Below are 16,627 nucleotides of genomic sequence, written 5' to 3' on the forward strand. Positions count from 1 at the left end.
CTGTAATGACCATTTGTCAGGTTGGTATGTGAAATTTCATCGTGTACAGTTGGTGGGTCAGACATTATGTCAACCTCTAGTGCCAAATAGTCCTCTTGTACTTTATCTGTTTAACCTTAATCCACTGTTCAAGTGTGTTTGAGGGGGTGTGCACGCGCCCGTGTGATTCCTGGTGTCCCATGGATGTTTTTCCTCGGCACCGGCGACTTGCTGTCGACACACGCACACACACTCGCACTACCGGCGGGATTACGCTGCTAATCTCTCCGATCCCACAGCGAGCGTGCACATCCATGCGCGCGTGCAGATGCACTGACATTCTGCATTGTGGTCTGAAACGGTATCAGTTATGCAATGTCGGTCATTACTTGGAGCCGTCAGTTATGTCAGTGTGTCGCAGTCACGCTAGTTTGTCAAATGTGCTTTGGCAGAAAAGTAGGGAGATTTAACAACTGCTGCATGTAATGCATCCTGAATTCCGATGATGCATGCATACTTCTCCAAAGTATCAGTGCAGACAGTTTAAGCCTGAAAGAAATAAAGCCAACACTTTTAGGTTCACTGTAAATTCTGCTTTTAGCTCCAGAGCTTTAATCTTTGGATTGTTTAGTTTCGATACATTCACTGATCTGACTTCTCAACATGAATACATATTATGTTCAGACGCTGACTTTACTGCATTTTTTTCAAAGCAAGAGCAGAAATGCAGCATTAGGGAGTCCACGTCATTCCAGGTATTTTCTTCATCCATCCATCCATTCTCTGCAACTTAGTCTTCCCTTTTTGGGGGGGAAACTGTCTATGCAGAGAAGCCTGAACTACCTCAACTATGTTATTTTCTATGAAAAGAAGATGGGCCTTTTTTAGTACCAGGTGACATCATTTGAAATGGCTTATTCACAGTACAAATAAAATGTTCAAAAACAGGCTCAGCAGGCATTAATGAAAAAAAAACTACCTTACATGATTATTTTTCCTACCAGTGTGAAGGACAAAGGAACCAAGGTTTGGAATGAAGTTTGCATCTGGGGGCATGCCCTAAATCTTCCAGGAACATCATGAATTGTCTGAATGTACCAGCTGAAAACTGCATACAGTGTCTCAGTCAGCATAACAGCTGCAGCAGTTAGCACATTTTCAACTGGTGGGACAAATATAGCATCAAAACTTGTTGTGTCTGTTTATGTGAAATACACTGCTACAAATGGCTGCGGTGGTGTGATTTTGTATTTGTATTTTTTTCCCATTAAGATGTTTTTAGTGGCTACGTGCATAAGGAAACAAAGCATCACTGAAAACTGCCTCAGTTATGGTGACCTATCTGAACAAGAACAAAAAAGTTGACCTCTGCTCCCCGACTCCCAAACTAGTGGTGTTTTGAATTATTCTTAATTTCCTGTTGGCCTCTCTCTGTGTTTCTCTACAAGCCTTTGACCGTCAATCTCTCACATGCTTTATCTCAGTGTGCACAACCTTATTCTGCCTTCCAAGACTAGTGTTTAATAGGACCCTTCCCCCCTGGTGAACAATGATAAGCTAATGGGCAGGGAATTGCTCACTATTTAACGGACGTGTCTGTCAAAAGAAAAGGGATTGCTGTGGAGTGAACACCTACTTTTATTTTTAAACAGATACATTTGGTGGGTGGTGCATGCATGTGAGCCATTTTAAGCAGTGCCAGATTATTGGCTTGCTATGTTTGTACTGATTGGCCTTGCAGAAGGTGGTCAATTATTGCAGAACACCTACTTTGTAAACTCGCATATGTTTGAAAATACCATTTGAGGGTTTTTTTTTGTTGTTGTTGTTTCTGTTTTTAAGATCTTATAGATGTTTGGTTTAATTTTACCTCAATGCAATAAACAGAGAGTGGTTTTGTGGTAGTAAAACATGTTCTAAATCTAACAATAGGAAACAATCCATTCCAAGGATCGGGTTCCCGAGCACAAACAGAACAATATAGTGTATGCGGTTAAGTGCCAAGAGGATTGCTGGAAATTAGACACTGGGGAAATCAAACAACCACTGGCTAAGTGGATAGCACCACACTGAACACTCTGCAGTCTATTTACACCTACCGTTCAGTGGCCAAGCATTCAGTGATGAGGATATGCACATTGTTTTTATTTTGTTGGTTTTATTAAAAAGTTAATAAAATATGGCCCCGTCATTTTCCCTGTTCAGTATAAGTCTTACTTACTGTGTGAACACATGTATTTACTACCTAAATGCATTAATAAATACAGCATCAGTGAGTGCGTAACAGAAAGTGGATGCTATGATTTTTTTTTTTTAAATAGCCATTTTAAGCATTAGCATTATTTCACCCTTTAGATGCTCTTCCCTCTACATGAGTGGGGCTTCCCACTTAAAAATGGCCCATCCTCCTCTGCTGATTACCCTAGTATCCTCTAGCTGTGGGAGTGTGTATGCGTATGTGTGTGAGTGCTTAAGCGACTTTAAAAAGAGAAGAGCCACAACTTCCTGTCAAGTATATATTTCCTTTTGTACTTGGAGAGTGGCTTAGCGTTGCTGGCACCCAAACAAACACACACACTCACACACTCCAGTTTACTGAGTCAAATGGAAGAGAGTGCTTTGTTTGTATTATTAGCTGACTATTAGGTTAGCCAACTGGAAACATAATGCTCTGTTACAGGTGACCTTTCTCGCTGTACAGTAGATGTGTCTCCAGGGCTGTGAGACTTTGACTCGGTCGGTTCCCACTGCGAGTGTTGTGGTTGCTACAGTGAAAATCCTCACAATGTTGTTTACACCACAGCTGGTATCAAAAACAATACTCAAACCATTTGCTGTGATTAATCGCGATTAACACTGAAGCTTTAAGCAAGTGAATATTTAAATGTGAAAACTCAAAATTAATGTATATATATGTCTATATCTATAAGCGTCTATCTATACAGCTAGATCAAAAGATGCACTTCCAACATAGCTCAGTGAGACCGACTAGAGAGAGATGCACTGCAAGTTGGAACTCAGTATTATGCGCTGACATTAAACTTCTTGCAGTTCCTCCTCAAGTCTACTTTTTTGTCTGTTTTTCATAACTAGAAGGACATCGGTTCATAGCGCATAAACAACTTTATGCTTTGTCATAATGAAATGCCTGACAGAGCCCTATAAAGCGCGCCTCCAACTTCTAGACAGCTTTCAAAGGAATTAAACAAATTTAGCTGTGTGACTTGTATTTAAAAAAGTACAATAAATATTTGAAATGAATTCCAAAATGACGTGTTAATTTAGACAGCACTAATTTATACATAAAAAACCGACCCTCTGAAGTGGCTGTAGCTGGAAGCTTCACACCTCCTGCTATATGTGTGTATGTGAGTGTTTTGTGCGTCAGCATCTATTTGTCCACGCTTTTTTTTAGTGATGTGCTGGAAACGGCTTGCAGTGGAAGAAAAGCCTGCAGTCTCTTAATACACATGTGCAATAAAGCTGTCCATTAGAAGGTGCTGGTAGATTGCATTCAATTTGACGCACAAAAGAACAGCATTTCCTGCATTTCAGCATACATTTCCTGTCTGCTGCCTGCCCTTCTGTTTTCTCCTTTCTCTTTGTTAAATTTCATTTCCTATTTCTCGCACAAATCACGAAGACTTTATCCAGGTCCTCCTATCCTGTGGTCCGTGGGTGTGAGTCACATCATTATCAGTGAGAGGGTGCTGAGAGACGGTCAATGTCACCTTCTCTGGTCTGCACAGCCTGTTCTCCACTTTGGCGTTTGAGGGGGACAATTGCCTTTAATTGCTTCACTTCAGCGCTGGACTGCATAAGACACTTAAAAGACAGAGAACTTGGTTGCCACTTAATCAGTGAAATGCAAGGATTCTTGTTATACACACAAATCCACTCCACTGGCTGGAAGACACAACTGAGGTTGTGAACAGGATGGGGGTCCTCAGTGGGCGACTGAGAATACAGCTACAGTAAATGAAGGTGAATCACTTGCTTGTAACTGTTGAGGCAGTGTGCACAGAAATCACTGGCTCTGATGTTGAAATAGATGGCAGAGTCCATCTCATTGATTTCCACGTTCTGCTTAGTTGCCCTGAGCTCAGTCTTCTAGATGCATGCTAATGACAGCTCGAGGGGCATTAATCATTAATACCACACCAGTATGTGTTTATTGAATTTGCCTTTGTGCACACCATGTGAAGCTCAGCCATGTGAGCTGACATAATACGCATTTCAAGACGTGTCAGAACCAGCAAAGCTTTGTTTGTCAGACTAAAGCTTAGACAACATATTTAATTCATGTTAATACCAAATACTAAGACGTAGTTGTTCACCGGCTTATATTAGACTTGTTATTAGATTCTAGTCTTTCACCGATGGATAGAGCAGATAAAAGATTTTCGAAAAGTGTTACTGTCATGCACATATTATTTTTGTGAAATATATTGTTCTTGTATTTTGTGTTAGACCTCAGTAACACAGGCTTAGAAATCACTTAACCTCTGGTTGCTGCTAGTTGCAAAGAGGTTGCTGCACCAAACAAACCTACTTGTGAATGCTTTGGTTGCTTGCAGATTGCAGTGGTCACACATAGTTTGCACGAACCAGCGAGTGTTTACTTTACTGCAAACACTCGCCATTTACCCTCTGAGCTGTAGTGAAATTTGAAAAATTTAGTAAACCAGAAACAGAGGATGTTCACCTTGAGATTAAATGCTGTGTGTTATAGATGCAACCAACTTATTTCAAATTGCACAACTTTAACTTTGAAGGCAGACCGTTTCAGTTTTCTGGTTTTCACCATTTCACTACCAGTTGACGAGCAGTTAGCAAGCGATTGCAGACAAGTCCAGCTTCCATGCAAACTGCTGTCGACCATGGCAAACAAGGAGCTTTTCCATTCAGCACCTTGTCTTTATCACTAATGAAAAAAATAGCTTTATAACTATTTCACAATTTACTATTACCTTAGTTATAGTAATAGGTAAACATAACCTCTCTTTACTTTCATTTCCTCTACTTTGCATAAATGTCTTAAATTGGATAAATGTATTATTGTTTTAAGTTGTGTCTCAGTTTGGGTTGATTTTCAGGACTTGTTATTGGTTTTACACATTTTAAGGTTACGACAAGTTATTAGCTTAGGGTGGTTTAGGTTTAGGTTAAGGTTATCTTTAGTTCTAGTTCTGCACACTGAATGACTGTATGGGATCATGGATCATTATGGGGTCAGTTTAACCAAGCAAGCATTTCCTGATGCTGTGTTGCTATTATTATGCTATTTCACTAAAATTTCTTTTGTAAAACACTGATTAAAAGAAATGTAAAAATGTACGTGGGTGTGGATGTGTGGGGGTGTCAGAGGTTTTTTTTTCAGCAAACACTAAATATATTATCCTATTTTCATCAAACGTCACAAAAATTTCATTTGCCTTATGTCTGGATTGAAGGAATTTCCATGATGTAAAAGGAATTTCCATCTTACATCATTTGTCCTGATTACAGCTGCAGCTTGACTGCGGCTTTAATCGCACTGACAGCCTCCTTGTTTACAGTAAATTCTCGTATATGGCATTTGACTGTGTGTGTATGAACGTCACAATGTCTGAAATAGTTTCCGTCTACTTCCCTGGTTTTCAGAGTTGCGCATTTGTGTGTGCATGCACTTGTCTCCAAATGTAGGCACAGGAATGCGTGTCAGGAGTGCTCATTAAAACTCAATGCCGATTGCCGCTGTATGACTGCCACACAGTTCACCACGTCTTGCCAGGAAATCAAGGGGGCGAATACACGCAGCTCTACCTCCTTGACTGCCAGCAGACCATAAAAAAAGGCCATAAAAACAGCCACTGTAGTTAATTTAGTCCTGTCATGTTCATAGCGACTGTAGAGTATTTTAAACAGCGGAAACACAAAAGCTTTTAATATCAGTTTTGTCATTCAGTGCTGATTCATGGAATCTGCTAATGACATCTTTCTTTTTTTTTCTTGACTGTTCTTTGTCACCCCCTTTTATCCCCTTTTGTTCTTTCCTCCACCACCTCCCCACTTTCTTCTTTTCTGCCTCCACCTGTCCTTTGATAGGCGAGCACCTGCGCATCTGTCCTCAGGGTTACACCTGCTGTACCAGTAACGTGGAGGACAAACTGGCCTCGCAGAGCCGCACCGAAGTGGAGAACGTAATCAAAGATGCCGGGCGCTCCTTACAGATCTCGCTTACCGGACAGTACAAAATCTTCGATGGTGAGCTTTTTGTATTTATGATGCAGAATACATGTCTGTGTATTTTGTTTTTTTTTTCATTTTAAACATTCACTGACGCAACAGACAAACTGGCAAAAAGCAAAGGAGATCAATGATAGTTTATCTCAAAGTCTACGAAGTTAACAAAGAGCTGCTGTCATGCTTCAAATGGAGCAATTTGCAGTTAACTTTAATTAAAACTTTGTGTCCCTTTTGCTTTGATATCTGTAAAACAAAGCATGATTTAATGCAAAGAGTCAGAACCACAAAAAATGAACAAAGTCATTTAAAGCTTTGGTGGCTCAGTGGTTTAAAACTGACTGAGCCCAAACAAAGGATAAGACAAACACATTTCATAGTGATTTGATAGTGTTCTACACTATTTAATGTGTGAAAAATGCTACTTTTTGTACAGCATGCAAATGGTTCAATCAGTTGGAAATCATTAAGTGAAGTGCCATATCATGTTAACTGTTGAACACTCTTGTATACCCCATCAACAGACTAAAATTAAGATACACTACTGTGTAAAACTGCTGAGGCATCCTTCATTTCTTTATATTTTCTTTTCAAGGAGCCATACTTTCTTTTCATTTTTTGAATAACGGTTCTCCAGACTATCTGAAGGCTTTTCAATGTTTTTCTTTTGGCATTCGCTCATTTTCAGTCTAGCCTTTGTACGTGTGAATCATTCAGCCATTCAAGGACTTTACTTGCACCCTGTCATAAAAACACATAATTTATTGCCATTTCTTTTGTATATAATGTTTTTGCACCAGCAGGGTGAATCCTAGAGTGCTGAAAAATGTATCTCAGCATTGACCTTAAAAATAAATTGGGAAAAAATTAAAGACCTGACCTGAGAGATACCTGGTCCTTCAGTTGATCCAGTCCAGCCCAGATTTTATTGACATTATCAACATTATTGAGGCATTGTGGGATCATCTTCAGAGAGAAAAGAGTAAAAGCTGCCAATATACAAAGAAAAGCTTTGAATGTCCTTCAAAAAGTCTGGAGAACTAGTCCTGAAGACTACATAAAGACATTATAAGAACCTGTGCCCAAGAGAGTTCAAACCGAGTTGGAGAACAAAGGTGATTAACCCAATATATTGACTTTCAAATGCATTAAATTCATACAGTCTCTGTATTTCCATTTATATTTGCACATTTCGATAACTCACTGCACCTAGAGGTTTGGAAAGTACTATATAAGATTATTATTATAGTCTCAATCACTAAATCTGCTCTACACCTTGAAAAATGATACAATAAGATCATAATAATATAAAATGTATGAGATATTAAATACAATGTTATAAGTCTGAGGGATGGGAAGAGAGAGAGATTAAATGAGTACATTGGTACACCAAGGCAATTATTTGTGTATAATGACTTGCTCCAGTTAATAGAAGGGTGTCTCTGTGCTCCACTTCTTCCCCTTGGCCAGACAGTGACAATGGATCTGTCAGCCGGGGCTCTGAGCTTGGCTAGTTAGCCTGACCTTTTCAGATCACAGTGATTAGTGGCTGAGAGACTTTTGTTTACTCTTTTTCTATTGCTCTGTGTCCTTCGTTCTCATGGACCCTCCTTTTCGCTAACGGCGCCGTTGCTGTGAGCCACCCCGCTCTGAAGCAAAAGTACACAAGCACACAAAAAGCAATCCAAGACCTACAAAATTCTCTCCATTTTAGCTCGTCATCCTACAGTTCTTGAACTTTCCCATTCTTCGGCGAGACACTTCATTTAGCACAGCAGAGCCAGTAAACAACACAGTCTACAGACGCACAAATTTAAGCAGCACTCAGCTACAGTCTTTAAACATTGTAATGATTTGCATCCAAAAAATTCTAAGATAAACACACACAGACGCACACATCCCGAACATGGTTGGTTGTGTTCTGTCACAATGAGGTCATTTTTGGAGCATGTTTTGTGTTTGTGTATGCTTGCCAGACATGCTGTTATAAATGTTTGATAGCTGCTGTTGCTTGAGACAGTAAATTAATTAGACTGCTCTTGTTGATCACAAATGTAAAAACATTTGTACACCCTCTGTTCCCCACCCACCGGACTCCTTTCAGTTTTGTTTTTCTCTGCCAGTTTTTCGTGTTCCCTTATCTTACCCCAGTGAGCATCATATGGCGATGCAGAGCTGACAGAGGGAGAAGTATATGTGTGTTGGGACCTCGAGGCCTGAAAACCATCTGCTAAAGGCCGTCTTCTCAAAGAGAGCTGAACGATAGACTGGGGTTAATTGGACCATAATGTGTCACCCTTGCAACCGCATGACCAGCAGTTTTGCAGGATAAAACAATTTTTTCCTAAAGACATCCTGTTGTTAGCCTTCGCTGTTGTGAAGTGGAAAATAAGACACGTTACTTCTATTTCAGACTAAGGTTAAACCACTACTGTTACATTTTTTTGTGCATTGGAGTGTTTTAAAAGTGGGGTGTCTGGATCAAGAGTCCTAAACATGAAGTATTTTTGCAAAGTTAAGGGAGATACGGTCAAACAGATGAGGAGAAGTAGACTTTAGCCGTGTTGAGAGGAGCGTTATTTGTTCAGTGACTTGACACGGTACCATGCTTCCAGTCTCTCCACATCTGGCTCTGTTTAGCAGGGTGTGGGCTAGCTTGCACCATGTGGCTAAATGTAGGGTGTTACTCTTCCAGCCCAGAGAAGTCAGGCCTTTTTAGATTCAGGAACTCTGGAAGAAGCACCAACCAAGCCGCAGATTAGAGGACTGCCATATTCACATCAGCTGACTCCGGGTTTGAGAGACTGTACACTGCATATATGCAACTATATGTTTAGATGTGTATGTTTGCAGGTTTGTGATTTATTCTGTGTCACTATGATTGGCTGTAAGAGATTTTTTTATGTAGCATTAAACAAGTAACCAGTGTTGGGGGAAATAAAAAATCAAAGTCAAACAAATACTTGTCAGTGAGGATAGAAATGAGGGCAGAAATGAAGCAATTTGAGGGATAAAAGAGAGAGAAGGAATGCAAAGGCAGAGTGTGTGTGTGTGTGTGTGTGTGTGTGTGTGTGTGTGTGTGTGTGTGTGTAGGTGTGTGTGTGTGTGCGTGTGTTTGGGGGGCGGCAGAGAGAGACAGCAAGATGGGATTACATATGAAAGTGAGAGGGAGAAGGTCAAGAAGAACAAAGAGAGTGATGGCACCAAAGGGAGCTGTGTGTTAGATGGCAGCCAGGTGTGTTTAACAGATGGAAACCTTAAACCTGGCAGGCACTGTTTGGCCTAATAGTGTCATCAGTGACATCTGGATAATTGTGTGCACACACTGTGCATGTGCGTGTGTGTTGTGTTATTGGCTGTATATCTCAAACATACAGCTTAATGCAGGAGTGTACTTTTACTGTATACAAAACTTGTTGGTACAGTGTGAGACACACCCTGCCCCTACAATATTCTCTATACAATTACAAAATCCCTGTCATGATCCTGCTGCTTTGCAGACTAGAGCTACTCTAAGACTTGGCTTGTCTGGACCATGACCTAAGGAGTGTTTCTTTTTTCTTTCTTGCCAAAACTAATAGAACTCCCATAGATCCTTCTATTTTATTTTCACGGTCAGCTGATGAATTGTTATCTTATACCACTGTCATATGAGTTGATAGCTTAAGCACGTCTTTAAAGTAGTAAAGGGTGTATTTTCAAACCTATGAATGTGGATAAACTGGCCATGTGTATGAGGTATATAAAAGGTGTAGAATAAAGCAGAATAAAGAATGTCGGGTTAAATGTGGTTTATAATCTCAAACACTTTGAGTGGTCAGTATGACTAAGAAAGTTCTATATAAACCCAAGTACGTGACAACCTAGGGTGCTTTTGGACCACAACCTCATTTACTTTCTTTTACTAGCTCAGGAGGTAGCAGGTCATTTACAAACAGGAAGGCTGGTGGTTTGATTTCTAGCTATTCCAGTCTGCATGCCAAATATTCCTGGGCAAGATAGATAAATGCAAGATACTAACCTCAAGTTGCTCTCTGATGCATCCATTGGAATATGAATGTGTGTGAATGTTAGATAGAAAGGTTCAGCATAGAAAAAAGTGCTTGTGTGAATGAATAGTAAAAAAGGCAAGTTCTATGAAGTGCTTTGAGTGCTCAGGTAGAGTAGAAAGGTCAGACAGGCCTAGAGACCTGCTGGTGATCCCCTGACAACATAGGAAAAAATGTGCGTTCCCCATCCGGTTGGAGAATATAAGATTCAAACTTGTCTGCAAGAACTCATCATTTATTCTCTGAGCTGTGGTGAAACTTGAAAAAGTGCGACACAAAATCAAAGTTGAGAACATTTGCCTTCCCATGCAAGCTAGTAACAACCGGGGTAACCAGCAACCTCCAGGAACCACTCACAACCTGTCAGGGACCAGTGGTTCCCCAAAGCATGTTCATTCATGTAATCACAAAATCCCTGAATTGTACACTTAAGTTGCAATGTTTTTTTATTTAGCTAAGAGAGTCAATTCACTTCCACCTTGTACTGAACCACAAAACCTTCTAATTTCCTGCTTTTAGGGTCACCTCTGATGATGTCATGAGAGACAAGGACATCTACTCCCATTGTGGTCCATAATCGGTTCATTTTATCCGCATGCAAATCATGTCAGTGGAGACCTGGAGTAGGCTGGCCTAATTATGCCAAACACATTACTCACCAGGAGCGATGACGCCTAGGAATTATAAAATTTTAAAAAAAGAGACAAAAGTGAGAAAGGGAGAGAGGAATGTGCGAGGAAGGATGGTCCTGAGGAATGCAGTGGAAAGTAAATTAAGGGAATAAAAGAGAACAAAATGATAATGAGGATAAGCAACGGTATGGACTTTTGGTGGAAACAACCAAGGGAGAGAGAGGAAAAAAAAGTCTGAAAAAAAGAACCAGCTGGATAAGGAAGAAACAGCTTTGGGTAAATGGTGCATAATGCCAGCCAGGGAAATTTAGAGGGGAGACAGAGAGAAAGTGGAGTAAAGGCTTTTGCAGAGGAGTGTTGATAAACGACATGCATTATGTGATGTGTCGGCTTGTTTAATATAAGAGGCTTTTTAACGGCATCTAAATTCTGACTAAGGGGCTCGCAGTGTTCCTGGAGCACAATGTGTGTGATAAGTGTTGTTATTGATGGCGAGCCAGTCTGATTCATAAACAGTCTAATGGCTCCCAGACTATCATTTGTGCATTCACTGCGCCCAAGACAGCAGTTGATTGTTTATGCATGTTTTATTTATTTATTTATTATTATTGGTAGTAGTATACGTAGGAGAAGGGCAGTAAAAGCACCAGAGTGCATCACTCAGGTGTGTCTTGCTGGTTATTTGGATATTTTTTTAGCTAGCAGAGCCATATATCTGTTTTTCATTTAGATTCATTTAGTGGAAATTAGGCTATCGGCCGAGGGAAACACATTTTTAGTCTTTTTTCCTCTATAATTTGAAAATAATGTTATCATTTAGAAACACTGTCAGTTGGAGGTCAGGATAGAAGAAAAACCTGGAGCAACTGTATCATTGCACCAGTGTTTAATACCCCAGGAAACTATTTGAATGCTCAGCCATCAACCAACAAAAATCAAAAGCATGACCAATCAATTTATATTTTAATGTAGAGCGCATCAGCAGTAGAAACAGACTCAAATATTCCAGTATTAAAATATGTGTTCAGCGATAGCGGATGTACTGAATGTCCTCTGCTTTCTCATTTTATTTTTTTTATTCTATCTCTGCCACCTGATTTCCTCCCTCCTTCTCTCTTGGCATATGCTTCATGGTTTGCTTCCCGTCTCTCTCTTCTCTGCCAAAGAACCATCATTTAATGTGATTTTTCAGCACTTGTCAAACGGACAAACAGAATCAGGGCTGTCAAATAAGAGCGAAATATACAATTGCTGCCTTGGCAGAACCGTTTTCTTCTTTTACTACCTTTTCATTCCTTCACTGATCTGTCCGATCGGCCCCTGTCAGTACGTGGTGCTCTGCCAAAACACAGCTCATCCTTCACATCCTTGCGTTTGCTATTTACGACCATATACTAGCTATATGGGAGAGAGCGGATGAGCTGCTGTAAGTACAGTATGCACAAATTAAAGTAGATGAGAATTGGAATTCACTTCTACTCTAATTATTTTTCCATTTTGTTTCGATTATAATGTTATTCTGTTGTAAACAATTCTGGGATTGGAAGTATTTGCAGTGTTCAAGCGTGGTCACAAGGGCTTTGAAACATTTCCTGCAAATGCCAGGAACTGTTACCTTCCAATTAGAGGAAACAAACGCTTAAGTTTTACTGGAGACTAGAGAGAGAGGAGGTGATAATAGGCACACTGCAAAAGAATTTGCACTTTTAAAATGAGCCTAATCACGAACCAATTTGTAATTTTGTTTTTGTTTGTTTTTGTTTTGCTTTTTTCATTCAGTGATATGGTTTCCATGAGATCCAATTTTATTAGACTGTGGTAAATGTTCCCAGGCCCGTTAAGCCCATCGTATGAGTGACATAATCCTCAGTCAGTTAATACCCTGATGTGAGAAAACCATTTGAGATCAGTCCAAGCTCTAAGAAAGAGTGATTGGCAGCTGGGGTAACATCACTGGTACCTTTCTCTGAATCTTCTGTCAGTGACACAACTTGAGTAGTAGGGAGAGGATTAAAGCCAGACAGACGGTCACGTGAAGAGGGCACATGGAAGGTGAGGCTACTTGTCTGGTTTAAAGGACTGGATTAAATCATGAAAGAATACAGGGGGCTGTAGGATAACTGAGCGCAGACATACGAGGTGTTAAAGTGTGTGTGTGTGTGTGTGTGTGTGCGCGCATGTATGTAATTTAATGAGGTTTCAAAGCATCCAAATAAGAGAAAGTAGGAACAGACTTAAAATAAGCTTCTGACATGTCAAGGTGGCCTAGATGTGAAGCTCAGAGTGATTACAAATGAAATCATTAACTTCCCACTCAGCGCAGGAAGAAAGTCATTAAGACACACATGCTTCGCTTAGCTCGCGCGTGCGTGTTAGAGAGTTAGAGAGATGAAAGAACGAAAGCAAGAATGTGACGGGTGTAGAGTGTCGCTTTGGTGATGTTAGCGATTTTCTTGATCTGCTGTCACATTAAAGAAAGTTACAGCTGCTAATTATGAAGAATTGCATTAAGTGTGCTTGATGTTTGCAGCAGACACAATATTATATAAACGCCACAATCAGTAGTGAGTATGAGCTTCATATTTGAGGTTTTTGAGCTGTAATATGGTTGTTGTTAAACTTGATGTGCACCACGTGGTGTATTTGTGGCTAGACCCACTCTGTTGGCCATGAAGTATTATGTATTGCTTATATTTATGTACACAGACGGTTTCCTGAGGATGAGAAACTCATTTTCATGTATGTATTGACCTGTCAATCAAATTAGAGTTTGAGTTTATATACCAGGTTGGCTTGTTAGGTTCACAGCAGATAAATGTTTATTTCTTGCCCGATAAATGTGTAAGTCTTGACAGCAACAGTTATTTTTTAAATAGATTAGGATATTTCTTCTGACTGGCTGTCTCTTGCAAATAGGGCTGCTGTGTTCTCACAGACAGAGCTGTGTGCCTGAGAAGACTGCATTAAGGATATCATACACATCGTACGCCAAACACTGTCAGAAACTTGGTGTTTAAAGCGGTCTGAAGGCTGAGCTTCTGGCTTATAGGGATTACTTGTAAATTTATGACCTCATTATTTGAATCTTTGTCCATTTTTAACATGAGCATTCGCCATATACAGTGGGGCAAAAAAGTATTTAGTCAGCCACCGATTGTGCAAGTTCCCCCACTTAAAATGATGACAGAGGTCAGTAATTTGCACCAGAGGTAGACTTCAACTGTGAGAGACAGAATGTGAAAAAAAAATCCATGAATTCACATGGTAGGATTTGTAAAGAATTTATTCGTAAATCAGGGTGGAAAATAAGTATTTGGTCAATAACAAAAATACAACTCAATATTTTGTAACATAACCTTTGTTGGCAATAACAGAGGTCAAACGTTTACTATAGGTCTTTACCAGGTTTGCACACACAGTAGCTGGTATTGGCCCATTCCTCCATGCAGATCTTCTCAAGAGCAGTGATGTTTTGGGGCTGTCGCCGAGCAACACGGACTTTCAACTCCCGCCACAGATTTTCTATGGGGTTGAGGTCTGGAGACTGGCTAGGCCACTCCAGGACTTTCAAATGCTTCTTACGGAGCCACTCCTTTGTTGCCCGGGCGGTGTGTTTTGGATCATTGTCATGTTGGAAGACCCAGCCTCGTTTCATCTTCAAAGTTCTCACTGATGGAAGGAGGTTTTGGCTCAAAATCTCACGATACTTGGCCCCATTCATTCTGTCCTTAACACGGATCAGTCGTCCTGTCCCCTTGGCAGAAAAACAGCCCCATAGCATGATGTTTCCACCCCCATGCTTCACAGTAGGTATGGTGTTCTTGGGATGCAACTCAGTATTCTTCTTCCTCCAAACACGACGAGTTGAGTTTATACCAAAAAGTTCTACTTGGGTTTCATCTGACCACATGACATTCTCCTAATCCTCTGCTGTATCATCCATGTGCTCTCTGGCAAACTTCAGACGGGCCTGGACATGCACTGGCTTCAGCAGCGGAACACGTCTGGCACTGCGGGATTTGATTCCCTGCCGTTGTAGTGTGTTACTGATGGTGACCTTTGTTACTTTGGTCCCAGCTCTCTGCAGGTCATTCACCAGGTCCCCCCGTGTGGTTCTGGGATCTTTGCTCACCGTTCTCATGATCATTTTGACCCCACGGGATGAGATCTTGCGTGGAGCCCCAGATCGAGGGAGATTATCAGTGGTCTTGTATGTCTTCCATTTTCTGATGATTGCTCCCACAGTTGATTTTTTCACACCAAGCTGCTTGCCTATTGTAGATTCACTCTTCCCAGTCTGGTGCAGGTCTACAATTCTTTTCCTGGTGTCCTTCGAAAGCTCTTTGGTCTTGGCCATGGCGGAGTTTGGAGTCTGACTGGTTGAGGCTGTGGACAGGTGTCTTTTATACAGATGATGAGGTCAAACAGGTGCCATTCATACAGGTAACGAGTGGGGGACAGAAAAGCTTCTTACAGAAGACGTTACAGGTCTGTGAGAGCCAGGGATTTTCCTTGTTTGAGGTGACCAAATACTTATTTTCCACCCTGATTTACGAATAAATTCTTTACAAATCCTACCATGTGAATTCATGGATTTTTTTTTCACATTCTGTCTCTCACAGTTGAAGTCTACCTCTGGTGCAAATTACTGACCTCTGTCATCATTTTAAGTGGGGGAACTTGCACAATCGGTGGCTGACTAAATACTTTTTTGCCCCACTGTATGTATAGCTTTACTGTAAACACATCTAATACCGTGCAGCTGTTTCTGCTGTTATTCGTCCAGTCTGTCCCCTCCACACCCGGTGTGCTGGGATATAGGCAATTAAGCATCCTTTCCCATCAATCTTTCCCCCAGAGAGCAGACACCGAGGGAGAAAGCGTAGAGGTTAAGCTTTGAGGGATGGCGGAGGATTGTGGGTGAGCGTAAAAGAAAGGGCGTATATAGAGAGGAAAGTCATATGACTCCCTATGTCGTGGAGATGCAAACTGATGAAGAATGAGAAAGGTCATTTTCACACACAATAGCCCAAGCGAGCGAGCGTGCACACACACATGCACAGAGGGTTTGTGTCATACTAATGATGGCTATTACTCACTTGAGTTAAAGGGCAGAGGAGAACTGTACAACACTGTACCATTTACCGAGATCTGCCCTCCACATGTGAGCGCTTAAAACATGCCCCAAGCAAAAAACTGTAAACAGAAATGCAGATTGTGCATTGAATGGCGAAAACAACTTCTCCTCAGCAGCTGAACAACATCCTTTGCTATTCTGCTGAAAGCCATTTCATTTAGCCAGACTTATTTACAGTGCGGCTGACAGTACACAGCAGGAATAATTTCTAATAGAGATTAAAAGTAAATCTGCACCTGTCAGAGCAGCTTCCCTTCTGTCTGTCTGACTGCTGCTGTGTACTCTGGATTGTGTGTGCGTGTTCGTGCGGGGGCTGTGATCCTTCACTGTGTACATATGAATGCGCTGTCACTTGGAAGTTGCTTTCTCTGTGTGCTGATTCGATTTATATATATATGGTTTGAAAAAAGAATGAGAGTTCGCCTATCATGCATGTAGCTCTGCTGGTATGTGGAGTCTGGTCCAGTGCTGTGTTTGCAGATAGTTTGAGTGACAGAAGGCTGGGGAACTGGGGAGTGATGTGTCATGCAGCTGCTGTGTAATAAATACTGGATATACAGCTGCTACATTTCAGAAGCATTTATCTCGCCAAGCATTACAATATA

General features: G+C 40.9%; 1 protein-coding gene across 2 annotated transcripts in view; it reads left to right on the plus strand.

Moving 5' to 3' along the window:
- Window positions 1-16,627, plus strand: part of gpc1b (glypican 1b) — a 61,589-nt gene that overhangs the window by 28,964 nt on the left and 15,998 nt on the right. For both annotated transcript variants that reach the window (XM_006786545.3, XM_006786546.3), the window contains exon 4: window positions 6,067-6,225. In XM_006786545.3, coding sequence (XP_006786608.1) covers window positions 6,067-6,225 — 159 coding nt within the window. The remainder of the gene's footprint in view (window positions 1-6,066; window positions 6,226-16,627) is intronic.

The sequence above is a fragment of the Neolamprologus brichardi genome, chromosome 18 (assembly GCF_056152115.1).
Source record: "Neolamprologus brichardi isolate AB-2024 chromosome 18, ASM5615211v1, whole genome shotgun sequence".
NCBI lineage: Eukaryota > Metazoa > Chordata > Actinopteri > Cichliformes > Cichlidae > Neolamprologus > Neolamprologus brichardi.